This window comes from Ochotona curzoniae, unplaced genomic scaffold (assembly GCF_017591425.1).
Source record: "Ochotona curzoniae isolate NIBS_2020 unplaced genomic scaffold, NIBS_Ocur_1.0 contig_3332, whole genome shotgun sequence".
In the NCBI taxonomy this organism is placed as follows: domain Eukaryota; kingdom Metazoa; phylum Chordata; class Mammalia; order Lagomorpha; family Ochotonidae; genus Ochotona; species Ochotona curzoniae.
Window position 1 is genome coordinate 4,783,626 of NW_024465816.1, and position 11,519 is coordinate 4,795,144.

At 51.3% G+C, this 11,519-nt stretch overlaps 1 protein-coding gene across 1 annotated transcript in view; it reads left to right on the plus strand.

The window, feature by feature from the left end:
* FLT1 (fms related receptor tyrosine kinase 1) overlaps nt 1-7,101 on the plus strand; it is a 168,141-nt gene extending 161,040 nt beyond the window's left edge. Inside the window, exons 27-30 of the mRNA XM_040979849.1 lie at nt 260-402; nt 2,701-2,785; nt 5,448-5,542; nt 6,761-7,101. Coding sequence (XP_040835783.1) covers nt 260-402; nt 2,701-2,785; nt 5,448-5,542; nt 6,761-6,962 — 525 coding nt within the window. The 3' untranslated portion in view covers nt 6,963-7,101. The remainder of the gene's footprint in view (nt 1-259; nt 403-2,700; nt 2,786-5,447; nt 5,543-6,760) is intronic.
* The last annotated feature ends 4,418 nt before the right edge of the window (nt 7,102-11,519 follow it).

Consider the following 11,519-nt stretch of genomic DNA (forward strand, 5'->3'; position numbering starts at 1 on the left):
CTGAAGCAGCCACTGATGGCTCAAGTGCTCCAGTACTGCCACTCTCCTGGAAAACCTGGATGGAGTTCCCGGCTTCTGGCTGCAGCCTGGCCAGGGCGCATCCTGCAGGGAGTAAAGCAGGGAATAGAAGAGCTCTCTCTCTGTCTGTCTTTTAATTAAATACATCTTGCGAGCAGCACGGCTGACGTGGACGCGGTGCTCGCCAGCTGCTGGGTGCAGTGGGGCTGGTGTGACTGGAGCCCTGTCTTCGGTCTTCTAGGATGGCAAGGACTACATCCCGCTCAACGCTATTCTCACGGGGAACAGCGCGCTGACCTACTCGGCTCCCGCCTTTTCCGAGGACTTCTTCAAGGGGGGCGTCTCCCTCCCCACGTTTCATCCAGGAAGCTCTGATGATGTCAGGTGAGACCGTCATTGCAGCCTGCCCAAACCTACCAAAGAACAGGAATAAAGAAAAGCATAAATAATTGTGCTACACCCTATGCCTACTTTTTACATTCAGCCCCTGCTAACATTTTGTCCTGTTTTGTGTTCCCTAAATAGGTGTGTGTTTTTCTTTTGCTGAACCATTCTAAAGAGGGCTTTGGGACATAACCGTGCTGTGTTCATAAGGATTTTTGGTATATTTTTTGTTAGAAGGGAATTCTACATAGCCACATCAGAATGAGCACACTGAAGCAATTCCTTAATATCATCTATTTCAAATTCCCACAGTTTTCCCCAAATATGTTTAAACTTCTTTTCAAAATAGGAAGGATCTAATAAAGAAGGACACGGGATATTTTTTTGGAATTCTTTTAGTTTCTTAGAATTCCTGAGGTGCGCTCAGGCCTCCCAGCCTCCCAGCCTCCGTGCTTGCAGCGGGCACCTGCTGCGGAAAGGCCTTGAACTGCAACTGCAATGCATACGGGCAGTCAGGCGCACCAGGCACCACAGTCAGCCAGTGTGCAGTGCTGTGGCTCACTGCCCTGGTGTCGCAGCCAGCCCAAGAAGCTGCAGCTGATGAGTCAGCCAATTATTATTATTATTATTATTATTATTATTATTAGCAAACTGTCTTGGATTAAGTGGGATTAGCAAGGCCCAACTGGTGATGGGCATCAAGTGCAGTGTCCTAGTTATTTCGGCCCTGCTGGTATGTTGCTTAGTCCTAACAAATTGGGTCTCAGGACCAGTGCCATGGTATATGATGCCAGCATCCTTTGTGGGCACCAGTTGATGTCCCGGCTGTCCCACTTGTGATCCAGCTCCCTGCTAATATGCCTGGAAGCACTGGAGGTTGGCCCAAAACCTTGGGCCCCTGTACCCCACATGGGAGACCCAGAGGAGATTCTATGTTCCTGGCTTTGGATCAGCTATTGCAACCGACTAGGGAGTAAAACAGTGGATGGAAGGTCTCTCTCTGTCTTTCCTTCTCTCTCTCTGTAAGTCTGCCTTTCAAGTAACATTAAATAAATGTTAATAAGGAAAGGGGGGCTGATACTGTGGCTCAATAGGGTAATCCTCCACCTTCAAGCACTGACATCCCATATAGGCACTAGTTTGTGTCCCAGTTGCTCCACTTCCCATCCAGCTCCCTGCCAACGGCATGGGAAAGCACTGGAGGATGGCCCAAGTCATTAGGACACTGCACACACATGTGGGAGACCTGGAAGAGGCACCTGGCTCCTGGCTTAAGATCAGCACAGTTCAGCTGTTGCAACCACCTGTGGGGTAAACCAGGGGGCAGAAAACCTTGCTTTCTGTCTCTCCTTCTCTCCGTAGATCTGCCTTTCTGTTTAGAATAAATTTTATTTTATTTTTTTTAAAGATTTATTTTTATTATTTTTTCATTGGAAAGGCGGATGTACAGAGAGGAGAGACAGAGAGGAAGATCTTCCGTCCGATGATTCACTCCCCAAGTGAGCGCAACGGGCCGATACTATGCCGATCCGAAGCCAGGAGCCTCTTCCGGGTCTCCCACGCGGGTGCAGGTTCCCAAAGCCTTGGGCTGTCCTCGACTGCTCTCCCGGGCCACAAGCAGGGAGCTGGAAGGGAAGCGGGGCTGCCGGGATTAGAACCGGCGCCCATATGGGATCCCGGGCGTGCAAGGCGAGGACCTTTAACCACTTGCGCCACCGCGCCGGGCCCTAGAATAAATTTTAAAAAGCAAAAAAGAAATTGGCCCTTGCCGAGGACAACAGTGTATCCACTGGCCTTATTAGTAACCGGGCTGGGGGTATCCCCCGGGGCTTTCCTAAAGAGACAGCCAACAAAAGTCAGTGCGGAATTACAGAGAAATGATGCACATCCTACTTGTTCCTGCAGGGCTCTCTGAGCCTTCAATCCAGCTGGACGATAACCTCGGCAGACCACCCTGTTAGGAAGCATGAAGGCGGATTGCTGCCCTGGACAGTCTTCGTTCCTTTGCACCCTAGGATGGTCAGACCACACCTCACCTGGGGTGTCTTTCTGATTCCACAAGGGGGCGCTGAGCGGGTCCCTCTGCGATTTGTCCCAACTGCACGCCTTGGGAATTGCCAGCCATGGGCCGGAGTTGCGTTACTGGCAGGATTCCCAGGGGGACTCCACTGAGACATGTGAGCCTTGGGGCTGGACTGGCCGGCGGACAGGGGGTCAGCTCAGCCGCCTAATGTGCCCATGGTCTCCCGACTCAGCAGCCCTTTCCCGCACTCCTGATTCTCTCTGCTTCTCTGTTAGATACGTGAACGCGTTCAAGTTCATGAGCCTGGAGAGAATCAAAACACTCGAAGAACTCTCACCACACACCACCACCCTGCTTGATGTAAGTCATGAAGTTTCTTGGGGCCCCAGCAGAAGCCCCGAGCCAGAATCCACGCCAGCACCGGCAGCAGTGGTCCAGGGGCTCTCGGTTCAGCAGGGCTGGGTGTCAGCATTGCTGGGTTAACAGTGTCAGGGGAACCTCCGCGGGGGCTGAGCCCTTCAAAATACGATTCCATGTTTGCCAATGACCCAGAATGCACACGGAGATCCAGGTCCTTGCTGAGGAAGAGTTTAGACCCTCAGGGAAACTCAGAAGTGTGCCGAAGCCCCTGGGTGCTGGGTGCTGCTGCCTTGCGTTCTGGATGACTGAGGCACAGCGCCCGGCTGTGTGTGCTGCTGGACCTTGAGGTGCAAGAGGAAGCCCACTGCAGACTCACCTTAGCCTGACTGACACCCACCTCGGGCACTGGCCTTGCCCCCCGAGGCCCTGCAGGCTGAACAGCCGTGTTTCTGCCCAGCCACTCTGCGAGGAGCAGGCCAGTGCCTCAGCTGCACTTCCCTGCAAGTCCCTGGGAGAGGGAAGGCAGATGGGTGCTGCTGGCGCTCAGCGTGTGCCCTGCAGAAGGACACAGTGCCATAACCCGGGGACTGCTTACAAACCCCACCTCCCCAGCCGCTCCTTGGGACCCGCTCTGCCTTACCACAGACCCCCCAGGGAACTCACTTAGGTGCTGATCTGGATTCACTGATCTGGATCGTGACCCCCCCCCCAGGACTGTAAGATGAGCCACAAGGCAAAGGTCATCACCACAGCCACCCATAAAAAACATAAGGGATGGCCCGTTAGCCCAGCAGTCAGTTACACCCCTGAAACACTCTGCCCCATATCGGGGTCTCCAGGCTGTGCCTGGAGGACTGTCCCCCATCCCCAGGTGCTGATGGAGTTTTACAGCAAGGAGTGGCCCTCTCGCCTGCCTCCACCGCAGACACAGGAGGGGGAAAAAGAAGCTGAAAACATTTTCCCTGCCTACATTCCTCCACACCTGGTCGCCCCCCACCGTAATCAGAAGCCCACGTGGGTGTGTGTCCCTCTCGGCTATACTGCAAACAGTATTAAAAAGAAAAAGCTTTTTGAGCCCTGCACCGTGGCCTAACAGCTAAAGTCCTCGCCTTGATCGCACCGAGATCCCATATGGGCACCAGTTCTAATCCTGGCAGCTCCACTTCCCATCCAGCTTCCTGCTTGTAGCCTGGGGAAGCAGTCAAGGACAGCCCAAAGCCTTGGGATTCTGCACCCGCGTGGGAGACCAGGAGGAAGCTCCTGGGTTCGGGTTGGTGCAGCATCAGCCATTGCGGTCACTTGGGGAGTGAATCATTGGACAGAAGATCTGCCTCCCTGTCTCTCCTCCTCTCTGTATATCTGACTTTGCATATACCTGAGCCCTGGCGGAAGTTCCTGGCTCCTGGCTGCAGATCAGCTCAGCTTTGGCCATTGCAGCCACATTGCAGACAGATCTTTCTCTGTGTGTCTCTTTCTCCTTGTGTATTTGTCTGCCCTTCCAATAAAAATAAATCTTTTTTAAAAAATAAGCTGCAATGTAAAAGGTAAAACATATGGAAATTTTGTTTTGCTGCTCAGTCTATGTTGGCTTCCAGTCCAAATAAATAAAACTGAGAAAAAGATTTTTCTCATAAGCTTAAGCGGCCCTGCCCACCCTGAGCGCAGCCTCTTGGTTCGTTCTGGTGTTGCCGATCATCAGGCACACGACTGCAGCCCAGCAAGGGTCGCAGAGCCCGTGTGGAGCCCTCTTCCCGGAACACGCCGTGCTAACAGCGTCCCCAAGCATCTGCATGACACACAGTGCCCAAGATGCCCCCGCGAGGGGAGGCAATTGCTGCCCTGTGACTGAGGAGGGCCTGGAAATACCAAATCTTCAAGAAAAAAGAAAAAACTGAACTGTGACCTTGTAGTGTCCCAGAACTGTTATGCAGCTTGGCTACCAAACAATACAGCACTGGGATTGGTGGGGGGCAGCATACTTAAGCTGTAGCTTAGGACACCAGCTCGGGCACCATAGCAAAGTGCCAGTTTGAGTCCCAGAGGCTCCACTTGCGATGCAGCTCCTTGCTCATGCACCCTGCGAAAGCAGAAGATGGCCCAAGTGCTTGGGTCCCTGCCACCCACATGGGAGACCCATATGTAGTTTCTGATTCCTGGCTTCAAGCTGGCCCCAAGCCCTGGGTTTTTAGGGCACTTGGGGAAGTGGACAAGCTGATGGAGGATCCCTCTCTCTCTGGCTGTCTCCCTCTCTATGTCGCTCCACCTTTCAAATAAATAATAAATCTTTAAAAGCAATGACATAGCATATCCATGGTCAACTGTCATCTGCCACAATTAATTGTTACACACATAGGCAGTGATTTGCCCAACAGCTCCCTGTGCAAAGTGCTAACCTGGTAGCTGTGTCTTCTTTTGCTAACATGTTCTGACTTCGCCTTCAGGACAAAGGGGCGTCCTTGTCACTGGGAATAGACATTTCTTGTAATGAGTCAAGTTCACCTTGGGCAGTGTGGGAGAGAATGCTTCGTGTCCATTGACAGGCAGTGTGGACAGCATCAGCCGGGGAGACATTTGTGATATATGATATTATCATCCCCCAGACCTGATGGGGACACCGCCGGGGCCAGGCCAGACCGTAACCTTTCTGCTCCTTCCTTCCCAGGATTACCACGTGGACAGCAGCCCTCTGTCGGCCTCCCCCCTGCTGAAGCGCTTCACCTGGACAGAGAGCAAACCCAAGGCCCCGCTCAAGATCGAGTAAGGAAGCAGGCTTTTTCCCTGTGATCCACTGCTGGCGGGAAGAGGAAGAGGATGGTGGGCGGCGGGGCTGGAGGGTCAGACTGGGGGCTGCTTGCCCTTCTGCCATCCCAGAGAAGCACTGTTCCCTGCCAAGTACAGGAAGGGGCATGAAGTCGTGCAGGCAGACCCCCAGGCTGTGCGATGATACACGACTGGGACTGAGAGGAAAGAAGCAGAAAACACCCCACGGTCACAGGCAGCGCAGAGGCCCCGGGCGGAGACCTGTGCTTCCTCTCGTAGCTTCCAGTGGCTGCAAGCATTCCTCAGCTTGCGGCTGCACCTCCGCAAGCCACCTCCATGTGGCCTTGTCCACGTGAGAACATGCGTGTGTTTCTCTCCCCTGGCCTCTCTCCTATAAGGAGAGGTGCTGACCTTTGGGGCCCACCCCAAGAGTTCCGGAGAGGTGCCCCTTTCAAGATCCCTAGCTCAATGCTGTCTTCTGCCATCTAACACAATATTTAGACTTAGCCCATGTAAGGTCTTTAAGAAAAAAAAAAAGATTTGTTTTTATTGAAAGATTTGCAGAGAGACAAAGTTCTTGCATCTGCTGGTTCACTCCCCAAATGACCACAATGTCCAGAGCTGAGCCAATCGAAAGCCAGGAGCCAGGAGCTTCTTCCAGGCCTCCCATGTGGGTGCAGGCTCACAAGGCTTTGGCCTGTCCTTTACCACTCTCCCAGGCCATAAGCAGGGAGCTGGATGAGAAGTGGAGCAGCCAGGACATGAACTGGAACTCATACAGGAACGTGACACTTCCAGGGGGAAGGGTTAGCCAGCTGAGCTGTTATGCTGGCCGACACACAAAGTCTTGACCTTCACTGGCTCCATGGATTCAACATGGATGTTCTGGGGGCATCTCGGGAGACTGCCACAGAAGCTACTTGACCCAAGAGTAACAGAGAACCAAACCCAAATGTTGGAGTTTCCTGCAGCCAGCAATGTGGCTTTGCTCTGTGTGTGTGACCATGCCTTCTGCCCAGTGGCACCAGGCTGGCCTCAAGCTTGTGATGGTGCAAGTTTGGAATAAAGGAAATCTCATTCGAGATTGCGATGGGGTTTGGTAACTGTCAGCCCTCACACAGGGATGAGCAAATGAGCCACTCACAAGGAGGGGATGGAGTTTGCTGTAGAGAAACTCATGTTGTCCATCTGTTGTTTGTTTCTCCATCTCTTCAGTTTGAGAGTCACCAGCAAGAGTAAGGAGTCCGGGCTGTGTGACATCGCCAGGCCTGCTTTCTGCCATTCCAGCTGTGGGCACCTGAGCAAGGGCAGGCGCAGGTTCACCTACGACCACGCCGAGCTGGAACACAAGGTCTCCTGCTGCTCTCCACCCCCAGACTACAACTCCGTGTTCCTGTACTCCACTCCGCCTGTCTAGGGCTCAGCACAGCCTTACTTCCGGAAGCATCTGTTGTACTGACATCCCCCACAACACTAGCTTTTGCCAGTATTATGCATCTATAAGTTTACACCTTCTCCTCTCCACAGGAGCGAGCTGCTTTTTGCAATTTGTTTTTAACAATGCCTTTGTGTGTGTGTGTGTGTGTGTGTGTGTGTGTGACTAACAAGAATGTAACCCCAGATAGTGAAGAACACTACTGCCTACACCCTCGTGTTACTCACTGTGTTAGAGAAATCTCTCCCAAGCCCTGCGGCCCTGTGACGTGACCAGCTGCTCCCAGCCCGAGACAGGAGGCGCACTGTGGAGAGGGTGGCTCAGGAGATGCGCTCACCCTGGCATGCGCTGTGGACACACCTGGGCCAGCCCCGCAGCTCCTGAGCTGGAGGACAAGGCCTCTGCTCTGGACACGGCTCTCTAGGATCCTCGAGCAGGCAGGTATAACATGGAAGGAGAAAAAGGGGGCGGAGGGAGGGAGACGGAGGAAGGCTCGAGAAGACTCCACCGTGTGGTAGGAGAGGTGAGGAGGGCTGTCAACAAGGCTACTTGAGTGGCTTCATAACCCTGACCACTGAACATTGGAGAGCCAACCAGAAGCAGACAGTACAGAGATAGGGGGGCATTTTCTAGACTCTGGGAGCTGGGAAAAGGACACACTTATTTTTATCAACTCAAGTAGATTTCAAGGTTTCAACCATGGCCCACCACCATATGTGGCACATTTGAAGATCTAGCACTGAGATTGGTGCGCCAGTCGGAGTTCTGTAGTTTCTCTAGCGGACACATTGGGAACCTACCAGAACCGGCTGGCTCCAGAGTGTGGTGACCTTCTATTTAGCTCCTTCTTAACAGGGAGCCAACTGGGATCAGTTTGGTTGGTCAGGGTTGTCCACTACTGGGCTCAAAGCCATATTTTTTAAAATGACGTCAGATTGTATTTCTAACAGTAATGTATAGTCAAAGACATTTAACTCAATTTTTGTGTATTATATTGTTTTGTACAGTTAGCTGTAAAAGGAAATTGAGAATGAAGGTGTAGTCTTGTAGAGATGGGAAAAAAAATTAGAGTGAAAATTCCATCTCTATATAGAGCAAGCAGACCAACTCACCAGGAGAGTTGGGAACCAAAAGAATAGGAAGTCAGTCGTGTTTCCTTTTAATTGAATGGGGATTTCACTCTTATATTGACCTGAAGGATGTGGAAGAGCTTTCACCCATGTTGAGTAAGCACTTTATGCTCTTAAGAAGAAAAGGTGAGTGCAAGGTATGCAGGATATTTGTATAGCTGGAACTCAGGATATTAGTTCCTGAACCATCGGGAGGAGAAAAGACTCTTTTCATGTGTTCCGACCTTGCCTTGAGTTTGATGGGTAGACAGGGTAGACAAAAATGCCGACTTGTGAGCAGGCTCCGGCCTCCCGACTGGCCCTGTGTGCGGCTCTGCATGCCAGCTGGGGTCTGCACTTAGCAGTATGTACCCCCTAAAGCTAGACAGGCAACGGTGCATTGCTGCTTCTGAGAGATGAGTGTGAGTTGTCTCTCAAGCCAGAACTCTCCATAATGGAAGAATGAATGCTTCCTTCCCTGATAAAAGATTCTGTATAAGAAGATCAGAGAGAATCAGCCCATCCCTGAGTGAAGCAGTTGGATATCCAATGGTGGTTCTCTCGGGGATTCACCAGCCAGGTGAGAGGAATGAGTTGGGCCTCTCTACCAAGAACTAAAATCAGACAAACTCAGGCCAAATCCACAGACAGGAAAATATTTGTTTTCTTCTTTGCAAACATAGAGGCACCTGCAACAACTGGCAGTAGCATAAATGAAGTAGCAAGGAGGCAGTTAACCATGGAGAAATTCATTTCTCAAACTTTGCAAATCAGATATGGTTTCAGGATTAGTGAAAACAAAAATCATCTGTTACTCATGTCTTCATTTCAATCATCTAATAATCATTAGGAGACCTTAATAAACACATTTTCCAAATGAGAAAAAGAATCTAGTAGAATTGTAACTCAGCCTCTTCAAAGACTCAGGTTGGTAACCCACCTGAGACTGTCAGTCAAAAAACTAGTTCCATCACGAGTTGTAACACCGAGGGAAAAACAGAAGCTTGAAAAGAGTGTTGTCGAGTTGCAGAGCTCTTGCTCATTAAAACAGCACTGACAACTCAAAATGCTAACGGATGCTCATAGAACCATGAGGCATATATGACCAAAAAAAAGACAAAAAGACGGGCGCTATCCACGAGCAGGCACGTCTCTGAAACAACGTGGGTGGAACGGGACCCAAACCATATGCAAGTTTCATATTGACTTAGTCCCAGAAATGAAGCTCAGAGATTCATTGCAGCCCACAGGACACATCTGTTCAAGTCCTGAAAAGTGTAGTGCTGTGCCTCGGTTTACAGCCTGTGAGAATGTCTGATGCGACACAGATGGCATGTGCCAGCCTCAGTAAACTGCCAGAAGGGGGCGTGCATCTCTGGTCGACAGCGGAGGTTACCAGTTGTGTACTCATGTGTGTCTGTGTGTCTGTGTGTTTTGTGCACAACTATTTAAGGAAACTGGAATTTTAAAATTACTTTTTATACAAACTGAGAGTATATGCTACAGAGATAAGTAAGACACAGTTTAGTCCTACATTTCTAGCCATGATGAATGTATTTTGTATACTATCTTTCATATAATAAAATTAACATCCAAAGGCTTCTACTTATTTTCTTTCTGACATGCTTGTAAGTCAAAACAGGGGTCCCAGGCATCAGTAGGAGGTGGGAGCATGCTTCATGGGACATCTCCTTGAGTACTAGATACAGAACACAGCTCAAGAAAGATTGCCTTGTAGCTAAGCTTGTGTGACATACCTGGGAGAAAAGCAACCAATAGCTGGCAGGTATTCTGGGCCTGGTTAATATCAAATTTCTGTTAACTATATCAGTGTGCCAACACAGTTGTCTATTCTATTACAAATATACATCAATATCTATGGAAGATGGAGAACAACTCGCTGAAATACACCACTCTGGCCCCCAGGCAGGGGGCTGCAGACTGCCCGGGGGGGGGGGGGCGGTCTGGGAACCTGTTGAAGTAGGAGCAGCTCAGAGCATGTTTAATAGAGAAGGAATGACTTCTAGGGTTTTCCACAGACCATGCCACTGTCCTCGCAAGTAGACGATGGAGCTAAGACCAAGTGGTTTAGAGAGGGAAACCAGAGGACATGTCTAGGTCACACCAAGGCACCTGTCTACATGGGAGACCTGGGCTGGGCTAAGTGGCATCACCAACTGCCCACTGGTGCATGCAAAATCTGTGGCTGTGGTTGGGGGCATGCCTGACTGAGCTAGGCCACAGAGTCTACCTGTGAGTGTTGAAGCAGGGGGTGGGCCACATCAGGCCACAGCATCCACAGAAGGTAAGAGAACTGAATCAGGAGGTAGATTCTGTGGAGATTGTGGGCTCAACCCTGTGGGACTGTAGCACATGCTGGCTTGCATGGAAAGCTGGGGATGGTAATGGACTGAACCAGTGCTCACCAGTCACTTGTGGGAGCCAGGGCTGGGGCAGCCTCTAGCACCTGCCAGCACATGCAAAAGCCAGGTCTGAGGGCAGAACATGTCAAGCAGGGCCACTGCACCCACTGGCACGCATGAGACTGAGGGCTGCAAATAGGCCCAGTCGTGAGATTTGGAGAGCCTCCGGCTAGGCCGCATCTTCTGTTGGGAAACACAAGAACCAGGGCCCGATGTGGGCCCTACCTGGCTGGGCTAGGTTGTAACACCCACTAGTGAGAGCTGAGACTGCAGGTGAACCATTTCTGGCTGGGTTGAAATAGCCACCAACATGCACAAGATCTGGGGCTTGGAACCAGCAAGGTAGGGGAACTTTGGGGACTCCTCTGCTAGGCTATAGCTCCCATTGCTGAATTTAAGAGCCACAGCTGTGGCCAGACAGGGCTGGGCAAGGCTGAAACACCTAATTGCATGCATGTGGGCATGCCAGAATGGCCTGTGGCTGTAGCTCTAGTAACATTCACTAGCACTCATGAGAGCCAGAATGGGATAGGCTTGGTTAGGCCTTGGTGCTCACTGGGTCAGATGAAAGCCAGATCTGGCGTAGGGTGGCCAGGCTGAGCTAGGCTGTAACTTTCAATAGTGAGGGCCAGAAAGGATGCAAACCAGTTGGGCTAGGCTGCTGTACCCGATGGTGAATGCCAGGACTGGGGGATCAGCCATGTCAGGCTGGGCCGCAGCACCCACCAACACAAACAAGATAGGTTGTTGGAGTAGACCTGGTAAGGGAATTTGGAAAATTCCCGTTAAACTGCACCTTCTGTTGGTGAGTGCAAAAGCTGGGGCTGGACACAGGCCAGGCCAGGCTGGGCTGCAGCACTGGTCAGCGTATTGAGAGTGGGCAGGGCTTGGCCAGTTTATAACACCCACTGGCATGAGCAAAATCCAGGACAGGATAGATCAGGTTGGACCACAACATCAGCCAGTTCACATGAGGCCTGAGGTGGGCTGGGCTGAACTAGACTACA